General features: G+C 43.8%; 1 protein-coding gene and 1 pseudogene across 1 annotated transcript; both read left to right on the top strand.

The window, feature by feature from the left end:
- The first annotated feature begins 1,045 nt into the window (after positions 1-1,045).
- On the top strand, positions 1,046-2,017 carry OR2AT4 (olfactory receptor family 2 subfamily AT member 4). The gene has a single exon (XM_066360095.1). The coding sequence runs from the start codon at positions 1,055-1,057 to the stop codon at positions 2,015-2,017; it is 963 nt and encodes a 320-aa protein (XP_066216192.1). The 5' UTR covers positions 1,046-1,054.
- Positions 2,018-7,285: 5,268 nt separating this feature from the next.
- On the top strand, positions 7,286-12,680 carry LOC136388054 (olfactory receptor 2AT4-like; annotated as a pseudogene).
- Positions 12,681-13,516: the final 836 nt, after the last annotated feature.

The raw sequence follows: 13,516 nt of genomic DNA, 5'->3' as shown, positions 1-13,516 counted from the left end.
CGCCTGGACCACGCATCGGCGGTCATCCTGAGGTCAGAACTAGCCAGCACTCCCTCGGCTCAAGTCCAGCAGTCACGGCATTGACCCCAGCGCAGTCAGTGGACAATTTCTGTTTTAAGGTTCTTTAGTTTTGGGGAAGTTACAGCTTTCAGGTCTCTGGGTCCTTCCTAGCAACAGTGGCTCTCACGACAGCTCCTTCTGGCTTATTCTGAGTTGGTATTTAGAGGAGCCAAGGGCAGAGTGGGCATAAAAGAACTAAACAAAACACCCACTGGGGTGTAGAAGCCAGGAGGAAGGAAGACAATAGGCCCAGGGCGTGCCCTGAGTGGTGGGAAGATCCACCAGCGGCTTGGGGTCTCCATCAGGAAGAGAGCTGTCCTGGAACAAGAAGGCATTTGTCCCTCCCACCACTGAGACCTGAGTGGGAGAGCACTCAGACCACGCAGTAGGGAGAGAGGCAGGCAGAGCTGCTGCACCTGGAAAATGAGAGAGGAATCACTCCCCGGGTAATGGGTAGACAAGCAGCAGCATGTTACAGAAAATCCTGGGAAAATCAACCCTTCCCAATTCGTTGGTGGTGATAGTGAAATCACTTAGTAGAACTTTAAGCAGGAGCAAAAGAAAAGACAGTAATGTAAGGATTTAAGAGCTCATCTAAGGTCTGATGCCCAAAAGATAGTGTGGGACATGGAGCAGACACGGGCCAGGAAGAAGCTCTCTCAATGCATGTAGCACAGTTGTAACTAGGCAATTAGCTGTGTGATTGGCTTTTAAACATACCATCCTTTAGTGGGCTTTAAGCAGAGGCCTTGAATGCCTTGTCCTCCTTCTCACAGCCTTGCACATTTTATGCACTTCCTAAATGACTAATAGGAGAAGGAAGGAGTGAATAGTGTGTTAAGTTGGAAGAATCAATATTGGAGGGCATTACCAGTTCTCTAAACTTGGTCATAAATGATTTAAACTGTACAGAATTCTCACTCCAAACTCCTGGTTTCTCTGGTTTCCAGGTGCTCTGGCTGCCTGTCACCTTGTCACACAGCTCTGTTCCCCCATGGATGGCACAGCCTGTAATGTGTCAAAAGATTCTTCACCCCTATTCTACCTTGTAGGCATCCCCTCTCTCCAGGAGTTCCTCTTCATCCCTGTCTTTTTCGTCTTCCTGTTCTTCTACCTACTCATCCTTGCAGGTAACACCCTAATCCTGGTGGCCGTGGTCACAGAGCCCAGCCTCCACAAGCCCATGTACTTTTTCCTGATCAACCTCTCTGCCTTGGACATCCTTCTCACCACTTCTACTGTCCCCAAGATGCTGTCCCTACTCTTACTTGGGGACCATTTCCTCAGCTTCCCTGCCTGTTTCCTGCAGATGTATCTCTTTCACAGTTTCTCTTGCTCTGAAGCCTTCATCCTGGTGGTCATGGCCTATGACCGCTATGTGGCTATCTGCCGCCCACTGCACTACCCCGTCCTCATGACCCCACAGACCAATGTTGCTCTGGCAGCCAGCGCCTGGCTCACCGCCCTTCTCCTGCCCATCCCAGCAGTGGTGCAGACATCCCACATGGCTTTTGACAACATTGCTCACATCTACCACTGCTTCTGCGACCACCTGGCTGTGGTCCAGGCCTCCTGCTCTGATACCACATCCCAGACCTTCATGGGCTTCTGCATCGCCATGGTGGTATCCTTCCTGCCCCTTCTCCTGGTGCTTCTCTCCTATGCCCGCATCCTGGCCTTGGTGCTTCACATCAGCTCCCGAGAAGGACGCTCAAAAGCCTTCTCCACCTGCAGCTCCCACCTCCTGTTGGTTGGCACCTACTACTCATCCATTGCCATGGCCTACGTGGCCTACAGGGCTGACCTGCCCCTAGACTTCCACATCGTGGGCAATGTGGTGTTTGCCATCCTCACTCCTGTCCTCAACCCTCTCATCTACACTCTAAGAAACAAGGATGTCAAAACAGGCATTGCCAAAATGGCATGTCTCTGGGTCAGGGCATCTGGAGACCTTTGAACCTTAAGTGTAGTTAATTCTGCTCCCAGGATACCAGTGCACTAAGAACAGGGAATGACATGAAAACGTTATTTGAGGGAAAGAATGACTTATATAGCAGGGCCAAAGATATGCCATTGGGACTTTAATTTCCATTAATGATAGGCTAGGTTATGAAGTCGATCCTTCTATGAAAAGAAAGACAAATGTCAAATAAACAAATATCCAATATATATTTTATAAAGTGCTCAACCTCTCTTTAGTAATAGAAGTGCAAATTGCAACAACAAATAGATACCACTAGAAACCACTTAGACTGGTTAAAATGTCAGATAAAACATAAGAAGTGTCTTCTTAAAAGTCTCGAATAGATTTTTCAATATTAATAAGGCTAAATGGTAATAACGATGAGAACACAGTGAGGTTATTTAGTCCTGAATAGATTTAGAGGTCAATGAAACAGAACAGAGAGCCCAGAAGCAGATCCTTAAGGATGTGGACAATTGATGCACAAAAGAATGACCCAGCAGGCCCTGGCCGGTTGGCTCAGTGGTAGAGTGTTGGCCTGGCATGTGGATATCCTGGTTCGATTCCCAGCCAGGGCACACAGGAGAAGCGCCCCTCTGCTTCTCCACCCTTCTCCTCCTCCTTTCTCTCTATCTCTCTCTTCCCCTCCTGCAGCCAAGGCTCCATTGGAGCAAAGTTGGCCCAGGTACTGAGGATGACTCCATGGCCTCTACCTCAGGCACTAGAATGGCTAAGGTTGCAACAGAGCAATGGCCCAGATGGGCAGAGCATCGCTCCACAGTGGGCATGCCAGGTGGATCCCAGTCAGGTGCATGCGGGAGTCTGTCTCTCTGCCTCCCTGCTTCCCACTTCAGAAAAAAAAAAAAAAAAAGAATGACACAGCAATCAGTGTGGAGGATGGACATATAATAAATAGTATCAGTACTCTCAGGTATCCACATGTCAAATACTGAAATTTGTCTCTTACATCAAGTGAACATAATCAATCTCATTAAAGACCTAAATAGGAAAGGTAAAACTATAAAACTATGAGACTGTGGTCTTGATCTTGGGATGGGGAATTATTTCTTAAACAAGATCTTTTAATTAAGCTCTAAACCTAGAAAAAATGAAAGTATAAGTTTGTCTGCTTTATGTAGAATTCCTGTTCCTCAAAAGATACCAAAAACAAACAAGAAAGAGGGAAAAAACAAGCTACAGAACAAAAGTTATTTACAATGCAGATAACCACTAAAGGATTCAGGATTTATAGTCAAATGTATAAAGAATCACTCCAAATCAACTAGAAATGACAGTCAAGCCAAATAGTTGTAAAAGAGAATAAACAAATGTCCAACAAATATAGGAAAAAGTGTTCAACTTCATTAGTGATAAGAAAAGTGCAAATTACAACAACAAATACATACCACCAGAAAGTAATCAGACTGGCTAAACTGTCCAGTTCTGTTGATACTCAGGTTGGCAAGGATGTGGGTCATTGGAGCTCATACATTGACAGTGGGAGTGTTCGCTGGTACAAATACTTTGGAAAATACTATATCTGTCTCTTGTAATACACATACTCTACGATCTAGCTCAGCAGCATTTTTCCAATTTGTGAAATTTTCATAACATGTACCACTATATGCCCATATAATATGAAGGAATTACATATACATGCAACAACATGGAGGAATCTCACATCAGCTTAAGCAAAAAAGAAAATTAGGACCCTAATAGATATCTATAGCAGGATTCCAGTTATACATAGTGTAAAAACAGGCAAAGCTACACTATACTTTTATTAATGCATGTGGGTGTCATAAACTATGTATAAAACAGAAGGCATATTTACTACAAAACCAGAATCATGGTTATTTCTGCAGGAGAGGGAGAGGATTGTCATCAAGGAGCATCAATATCTCATTCTCCCCCTGAATGATGATGACATGGTGTTTGCTTTATAATTAAATATTTGCTTTATAATTAAATTTGTAGGCTTTATAGCTCTTTGTTCTATATGAATATAATATTTCATAATAAACTCTTAAAAAGCATCATTCTCTTAGGGACATCTGCAGTAGTCATTCTGAATGTTTGGTCCAAGCCTTCCCATGGGTACTGTGGATTGTGGTGGTCTTCACATTCATAGTAAGCAACAAACTGCTGAGTGTAATTTTCTCCATTTGGTCATTCATTGGAGAAGTCCTTACTAAGATTTGGGAGGTGCTAGATCATGCAGTAGAAGGTAGAGACATAGAGGTAAATCAGGACAGCCTCTGCCTTCAATTCGTTCACAGTCTAGTGAGGGAGACAGATGCGGGCAGAAGCAGCAGTGTGCTGGGTGCCATCTCAAAGGGAAGCACAGGGCCTGGTACCAGCTCAGAGGACGATACTTAATTCAAGGTAAAACATCTTCCAAAAATATTTTTAATCTACGACAGCTGCTACTGTTTGTTTGGGAGTCCTCATGGAGTTAACAACATGGTGGATGTGGACTGATTGAACAAGGATGCCTGCACTGTTACCACCGGAGGAGAGGTATTATTCTAGCGCTGACAGGATGTGGTGTGGCATCCTTTTGTTACCTGTCAGGAGGGATTAATTTTTAGCATCAAGAAATAGAGTTCACACTCGATTAAACCAAAGACCTTTAACACCTAGTCTCCTGTAGGAATCCCCTGGGTGAAAAAGGGGTCAGGGTTGGGCAGAACTACAGTGCCTGCCAAACAGGCAGAAGGACAACCACTCTCAGAAGTGGACTGAGCCGGCAGCGGCATATATTAAAGGGAAGAAAATTCTTCCTTAGAAAATTGTGAGAAAGTTGTAGAGCTTTAGAACTTTAAGTTAAGGTATTAGCAGAGAGTATTTCAGCAAATAGTACTGAGGGCCTCCGTACGTGACTGTTAAAGTCACAATTATAACAATTCTAAATCAAAATGATAAAACAAGGCATTTTTAGTGAATTCTCACCTCCATTCCTGTCTCCCCCACCTGTTTTTTGTCTCCATGAAGTTTCATAGTCAGCTAGCAGAGGCTGTCATCTCACATCCTGTAGTCATAAATTTATGGTCAGTGGGGATCTATTATGGAAGTCTCTACTGTGGGCTGAAACGAATCTCTCCCGTGTGGTTTATTCCTGGTTCTGGGTGCAGCATCAGGTTTCGCTGTGATAGGGTCATCTCAGTCACTGCTGTGGTTCTCTGTTCTCAAAGCCTCCCGGCTGGAAGCTGGGATGGTCCCTGAACATACACATCCCATTCTGCTTGAAATAAAGGCTCACTGCTTGGCCCAGAAGATTTACTTCTAAAGCTCTATCTCAGAGAAGTATTTGAGCACATGTGCCCTAAAACACATGTTTAAAAGATGTTAATTATTATTCATAATAGCAATAATTGAAGTCAACTCAAATGTCCATCAGCAGGGAAATTTTAGACAAACTATCATATCCATACTATCAAATACCAAAAAACAAACAAACAAAAAACAGATTAAAAGAATAAAGTAGATCAGATATAGAAAAATTCCAAGACTTAGTAAGTTAAAATGTAAGGGACACAATAGGTACAAAATGACTCAATTTCTGTTAAAAGAAAAACAAAACAAACCCCGCCACACACATACACACGCATGCTTAGAGAAGATCTGGAAGGACCGCACCAAATCAGTCAGAGTGATCGCCTCTGGGGAGGGAAGGGAAAACAGTATATGAAAAATTTTAAATTGTTTAAATTTTACACATGTTAGTGAAAGAGGGACAAAGTCAGAAAGAGAGCCCTGGGGCCATGGGAAAGAGTAAGAAAGAATGAGGCAGGAACCATCTGTGCAACAGGGGTTACGATTTGGGTTTATTAAAATAACAGCTCTTGCTTATTAAATGTTGACTATGTGGGAGGTGCTAGGCACAGCATCTGACTCTTCCCAGGTGTCTGTGAGAGCGGCAGCGTTGTTCAAGCCTGTTTAACAGCTAAGAAAAGGAAGGCTCATTGCAGTTACAGGATCTGTCCAAAGTGACATGACTGGAAAGAACCTGAGTTCTCAGCCATTAGACCATGTGCTGCTGAACTGTGGATCCAGAACTGGGACCTTTGGTCTAAATCCCAGCTCTGCCTCTAGCCACTCGCGTGACCTTAGGCAAGCCAGGCCAGTCTTCTAGGTCCTAGTTTTCTTAAGTGCCAAATACAAGAAACAATCTTGACTCTGCTTGTCTTCCCTGGCTGTTGTGAGACAGATCCAACTTCCTCATTAGTGACGAAGTTCTGGAACCCAGGAGGGTTGTTAATGATGCTGCTTTCATTATCTGCAAAGCCCAGGACCCAATCCCAACTCCACCCTAGGAAATTGCTCCTGGGTGAGCATGAGGTCCCATGGAGGAGCCAGCTTGCAGGAGAGGGCCCCAGCAGACCCTGGCTCCAGGGTTTAATGTGCTGTGTCTCAGTCCCAACCTGGCTCCTCCCCCAGGGCCAAATGCAGTGACTCCACAGAGGACACCAAGGTGGATCAATCAGGCTCGGCAGGTGAGCCAGGCCGAGGAGGGAGTGGCCAGAAGCAGGCAAAGACTGAGCTGCCTTACCTACACTGATGGTTCCTGCCTCATTCTTTCTTACTCTTTCCCATGGCCCCAGGGCTCTCTTTCTGACTTTGTCCCTCTTTCACTAATATGTGTAAAATTTAAACAATTTAAAATTTTTCATATACTGTTTTCCCTTCCCTCCCCAGAGGTGATCACTCTGACTGATTTGGTGTGGTCCTTCCAGATCTTCTCTAAGCATGTGTGTGTATGTGTGTGTGGGGTTTTGTTTTGTTTTTCTTTTAACAGACAGGCTCAGGGTAGGAGGGGCATGGAGCGCCATGGCACAGATCTCAGGAGCGCACATGCTGTGGGGAAGACAGCTGTGTTAGGCTTGCTCGCTGGTTTACCAGGGCAAACACCTTGCCTGACAAGTGCTTCTATGTAAGACTACAGGTTCTTTCCCTGGAGGGTGATTCTCCCAGGCCACTCTCCCACCATTGCGAGGTGCGGTTTTCCTGATCCCTTGTCCTTTCACTACAAAAAGCAGGTTTTCCTTTGTTTGCTCACCTGTCTCTGAGAGCCTCCAATAAAAGGGTAATGGCCTGACGCTGTCTGGCTCTGCGGCTCCTCTACCATCTGCACGAATTCAGTGCGAACCTGCATGGCCTCAGCCACCAGCATTACACATGGTTTGTGTGAACATCAGGGTCCCAGTGTGTACACATGGTCTGTGTGACCCTCGGTCAGACACCCTGGTAGGACAGGCAAGGATGTGCAGTCACAAGCAAGAGGCTGATGGGTTTGTGAGAGTTTTTCTCAAGAAGGTAAGGCCTATGACAGTAAAGGAAATGAGAATGTTTAATGAGGTCTCCGTCAATTTTATGAGTCACAGATGAGGGAAGTGCAATTTAGAGAGGGAATGTGGAAGGTAGTGGAGCCAGAATGGAAACAAGCTCTTTCTAATTCCAAAGTTAACAATCTTGAACTCTGTGATTCACACATATCCTGCTCCTTTTCTGGGGGAACAGCACAGCATGGTAGAAATATTGTGAGAAAATGGCATGGACGTGAGAGTTGTAGTGAAGTGTAATGACATAATGATTGTGAGGAACCAAGCATGCAGTAATTAATAAATTACTAAATAATAATTAATTAAGTAATATATGTGAGAGCCACTCTCTGTCTCCTTAGAGGCTTGGGCCATGAGACATCCATCTCCCACCCCTCACTGGGCCAGGCACAGTAGTGACACTGAAAAATGTTTATTGAAGGCCCTGGCTGGTTAGCTCAGTCACTAGAACAACTAGTGCATCATCCTGGAAACCAAGGCTGCAGGTCAATCCCTGGTCAGGGCACACACAGGAAGAGACCAATGAACGCACAACTAAGTGGAACAACAAATGTTTCTTTCTCTCTCTCTCTCTCTCTCTCTCTCTCTTTCTCTCCATTCCTCTCTCTGTCTCTCTAAAATCAATTTTTAAAATGTTCATTGAGCTGGAAGAGATTATCTCTTCCAAAGCCCTCATTTTACAGATGGGAAAATGGAGGCTCAGAGCCCCCAAACCACAGCTGGTCCAGGAGCCAGGATTGTTGGTTGCCAGGCAGGGCTGTGTTTGCAGTAGACTGACTCCAGAACAACCCCTGCTCTCACCCCTCACCAGCCATGGCTCTGAACAAGGGCCTAACCACTCCCTGGCAGTTTGGATGGTGAGAGGAGGTGATAACAGCAAGTGTGGCATCAGGTTGGACAGTCAGGTGACTATTTTTCCTGTCGTTGTTCCCCACCAGCACTGTAACTGGCTGGTGGAGAATTGTCCAAGGCAATAATATAGTAATGTATTATAGTAATATATAGTAATAATATAGTATCCTTAGGCACTGAAAACACCCCTGTAATATGTGTTTAAAATTAGTCAGTTAATCTAAACCACAAAATAAATATAAAGAAGTCCAGAGACTCTGATTTTTACTATGATGCTAAAGCAATGCTTTTAAAAAAATATCGAATACTAAATTCTTTTCAGAATGTTTCAGTGCTCCTATCTAGCTGCCCCCTCAAGCCCATGCTTTGTCTGTCACATAAGCCCACTCTGCCAAAGCAGGAGTTTAGAAAAGGAACAGGGTAAGCACACACACCTCAGCTGGTTGCTCTGTCCTTGACCCCAAGTAAGTGGGGTAACCTGGGCTCATTGCTGAGTTATCCTGGGCTCAAGGTGATAACCCAGTATGGCCAGTAGTCTAGTTCTGGTTCTGTGGCCCACTTACTGTGTGACCTTGGGTAAATCACAGCCCACTTTTGTGTCCCCCATCTGCATAAGACAAGATTAGAGTAAAAATATTGAATTGCCAATGACCCCTTCATTCTGATTTTATGTTCCAGCAGCAAAACGAGGCCTGTTGGGAAAGCTGCATTCTGGCTCTTGCCTCTGGAGCACCAAGGTCCTGGACAGGGTTGAGTGCGTTGTTAAATGGAAGTGATCAGGCTCCATAGCAGTCCTGTGAGAGCTCCCTGTCTGGTGGAGACATAAACACATAAATAGACAGGGACAGCCCAGTATGATTATAGCAATGACAAAGGAAAGTACAGAAACTGGGAAAGGCCAGAAAAAAAGGCCCCTGAGCTAGCCAAGAGCTTCTCCTTGGAAGAGGGAATATTTCAGCTGAGTTTGGCAGAATACGCAAGAGCAAGACGTTGCCATTTGACTAGAGCAAGGGGAAACAGACTGCAAGAAAAATGCAAGAAGGCTGAGCAGTCATCTTCACTCATGAAAAATCTTATGAACACTGGATGGAAGCCAGGACAGAGTTCAAGACTCACTTCCGCCATGAACATGTTTGACCTGAGAAAACACTCTATTTCTGGAGTTCAGACTCAGCATCTGTCTCCCTGCTCTTTAATAGAAGTGGGGCAGTGGAGGGAGGAGGAAGGTACAACTGGACTTGATAGGTCTGAACTGCTGCCCCTCAACCCCAAGACAGCTTAACTCAATGATATTTAGTCCAAAATCGACCTTCTTGAGCTCTAAAAACATGCAGAAAAATGTCATTTGCATCATTGTGGGTTTGAGAAAAACCTGATGATCAGCTTAGGTAGGTTGGGTCTGATTAGCTGAGGGCTAATTCTTTTAAGTTGAGATGCAACCATTTTGCTTCCCTACCTAGGTAATGGGGGCTGGCCTCTAGAACAATTGTTTTCCTGTCAAAGAAGTATTCACAACAAAATGGTCTGTTCCATGTGTCTCATTTTTTTTATTGAATTTATTGGGGTGACATTGGTTAATAAAATTGTAAGTTTCAATGTACAATTCTATAATACATCATCTGTATATTGTTTTGTGTGTTCACCACAGTACAAGTCAAGCCTCGCTCCATCAGCATTTATTCCCCATTTACCCTCTTCTACCTTCCCCCACACCCCCTTCCCTCTTGTAATCACCATGCTATTGTTTATGTATATGAGAGTTTTTTTTACTTAATCCCTTCACTCTTTTACCCAGCCCTGAACACCTCTCCCCTCTGATAGCTCTCAATCTTTTTTCTGTATCTATAAGTCAATTTCTGTTTTGTTTGTTAGATTATTTTGTTCATTAGACTCCTCATAAAAGTTACATCAGATGGTAGTTGTCTTTCTCTAATTGGCTTATTTCATTTAGCTTAATAGTCTCCAGATCCATCTATGCTATTGCAAAAGGTAAGATTTCCTTCCTTTTTATAGTATTCCATTGTGTAAATGTACCACAGCTTTACTATCCATTCATCTACTGATGGGCACTTGTGCTGTTTCCAAATCTTGGCTATTGTAAATATGCTGCAATGAACATGGGGGTGCATATAATTTTTGAATTAGTTTTTTGGGTTTCTTTGAATATATCGCTAGCAGTGGAATCACTGGGTCATAAAGCAGCTCTATTTTTAATTTTTGATGAAACTCCACACTGCTTTCCATAGTGGCTGCACCATTCTGCATTTCCACCAGCTGTCTTTTTAGAAAGACACTTACCAGCTTTCACTCCCCAGGCGAAACCAGGCCACCCACCATACTTGAGAGACTAAAGAACAAATTAAAATTTATAGTTTTTGCTGATAATATCAGCTTAGAAATAGAGGTAAAAATGAAAGCCCTTGCCCCAATCTCTCCCCACATGAAAACTTAAGCTTCCAGATTTCCTAGGGAATGTGCTATAGAGAAGGAGCCCTGGTCTGGGAGTCAGTGACCAGGGTTCCAGTCCAGGCTTTGTGGCTGACTGGTCATGTAATCTTAGGCAAGTCCTTGCCCTTTTTGTTTATAAAGAAAAAATCTGGCTGGACATTTCCAGATTTGATATTTTTTTTTGCTTAAATGGCATGAGAAATGTTTTATCAGAAGTAAGAGAAACAGGACAGTTCTAGAAAAATCAGAGAGGGAGTACTCTTAGAATCATCATGGTTGAGGCAATGACACAAACATGACCATGGACTTGCTTCCAGATCGTGACCACAGACTTTGTCCTAGATGAGAGGGGTCATCATTCTCTCTCAATTGAAGACCTCTGGGTCTGTGGGTGAACAGAAGCACACATATCCTCTTCCTTGACAAGAAAAAAACAGCCTCTGATGGGGATGGGGGAGAAGATTTTGCTTTTGGCATTTGTCACAAGAAGACTGGCTCACAAGACTCCTACAATGCCAGCTGACTGTAGTGCCTTCACAGCTGGGACAAGGGAAGTCTACAGGCTAGTGGTTCATTAGGAACACCTGCTGAGCAGTAGCAGCTAGGGTGAAGACCAGCAAAAAACTTTTCCAAAGCACTCTTCACCATCATAATTTAATAATCAACTGTTTAGATCTGACTTTTCCCAGTAAAATATAAACTCCAAGAAGTTGGAACTTTACCTGCCATCTTTACTTTCTTCACTGTGTGTCACCTGAATGCAGTATAATGACTTCCATTTGGCAGATTACTAGTTAACTAATAGTTAATATTTGAACAAAGAAGAAAGGTAGGAATTGGGGGTTCACATGGTAGAAGTCAATACCATAGCCCATCATCAGTCTTGTAAAGTTGGTTGTAAATAATTGTGCTTATATGAACTATCGAGTAAATATTATTCATTCACATTCTAAAATCCTTTGTTTCTATGATTTTCAGATATTCCCAGTATCCAGATGTTCCAGCTGCCCATTTCCCAGAAATCCAGCTCTGTCTCACTATCTGTAATGGATCAGTGAGTGCATGGCTCACCAGTCTTCTACCTGGTGGGTATATCCTCTCTGTCAGAGTCTCTCTTTCTCCCTGAATTTTTTATTATCCTCCTGGTCTATCTTCTCATCCTTATGGGTAATGCCCTGATCCCAGTGGCTGTGGTCACAGAGCCCAGCCTCCACAAGCCCATGTAGTTCTTTCTAACCATTTTCTCTGCTCTGGACATCCTCTTTACCACAACCACTGTCCCCAAGATGCTGTCCCTATTCCTGTTTGGGGACCACTTCCTCAGCTTCCCTGCCTGCTTATTGCAGATGTACCTCTTCTGAAGCTTTACATGCTCAGAAGCCTTTATCCTGGTGGTTGTGGCCTATGACTGCTATGTGGCTATCTGCCACCCACTGCACTACCTTGTTTATGTAACCTCACAGACCAATGCTGCACTGGCAGCCAGCCTAGCTCACTGCCCAGTTCACTGCCTTTTTCCTGCCCACCCCAGCAGTAGTGAAAATCTCCCATATGGCTTATAACAACATTGCTCACACCTACCACTGCTTCTGTGACCACTCAGCTGTGGTCCAGGCCTCCTGCTCTGACACCACACCCCAGACCTTCATGGGCATCGCCATGGTAGTATTTTTCTTGTCCCTTCTCCTGGTGCTTCTCTCTTATGCCTGCATCCTGGCCTCGGTGCTTCACATCGGTCCTCCCTAGAAGGACGCTCTAAAGCCTTCTCCACCTGCAGCTTCCACCTCCTGGTGGTTGGTACCTCCTACTCATCCATTGTTATAGCCTATGTGGCCTACAGGGCTGACCTGCCCCTGGGCTTCCATGTCATGGGCAATGTGGTGTTTACCATCCTCACACCTGCTCTCAACTCCCTCATTTACACTCTGAGACACAAGGACGTGAAAGCAGCCATTACCAAAGTGCCGTATCTCAAGACCATGTTGGGGATAGGAGTTCTTGGCCTTTACATGTAGCTAATCCTACCTTCAGTACACAAAGTAACAGTGCCCAACATATATTAGGAATTCTATAAATATTGTGAAATGAATAAATTTATATAGGCCCTGGCCAGTTTGCTCAGTGCATAGAGCATTGGCCTGGCATATGGAAGCCCCAGTTTTGATTTCCACTCAGGGCACCCAAGAGAAGCCACCATCTGCTTCTCTCCCCCTCCCTCTCCTTTTTCTCTTCCTCTTCCTGTCCTGCAGCCAGTGGCTCGATTGGTTCAAGCTTTGGTCCCGGGTGCTGAGGATAGTTTGGTTGGTCTGAGCATGTCAGCTTCAAGTACTGAAAATAGCCTGGTTGATTCAAGCATCGGCCCACAGGGTTGCCGGGTGAATCCCAGTCAGAGCACATGTGGCAGTTTGTCTCTCTATCTCCCTTACTCTCATATTAAAAAAAAAAAAAAAGAAGAATGAGTTAATATAGTATGGCAAAAGAAAAATCAGTTAAGCAGACATTTCCAACAGTGGTTCTCACACTTTGGTCCAGGGCTTCTCCCCTAGTGTAATGGAATATGTTAACCTTTATAAGAAACCTTAAATTGTTGTATAATAATTTTACTACATAATATTTCAAGAAACTCTTTCTAAAATTTAAAAAAATCAACATGGCAAAAAACTTTTATAAGCAAAGTAAAAAAAAACAAATTAAAGACATGTCACAGAGAAAGCCAAATTAATTATAATATATAAAGAGTTTCTAGAAAAAGAAGAAAAAAGGCAACCCAAAGTCAGCAGAAGAAAGAAAATAATAAAAATTAGAGCAGAACTAAATAAAACAGAGAACAAAATAACTATAGAAAAAATTA

Source organism: Saccopteryx leptura, chromosome 1 (genome assembly GCF_036850995.1).
Source record: "Saccopteryx leptura isolate mSacLep1 chromosome 1, mSacLep1_pri_phased_curated, whole genome shotgun sequence".
Lineage (NCBI taxonomy): Eukaryota > Metazoa > Chordata > Mammalia > Chiroptera > Emballonuridae > Saccopteryx > Saccopteryx leptura.
The sequence above is the reverse complement of the archived record's forward strand: the minus strand, read 5'-3'. Positions and strand labels throughout refer to the sequence as shown.

Coding starts and splice junctions, on each gene's coding strand:
- OR2AT4 (XM_066360095.1), top strand. CDS start 1,055: ATGGATGGCACAGCCTGTAATGTGTCAAAAGATTCTTCACCCCTATTC.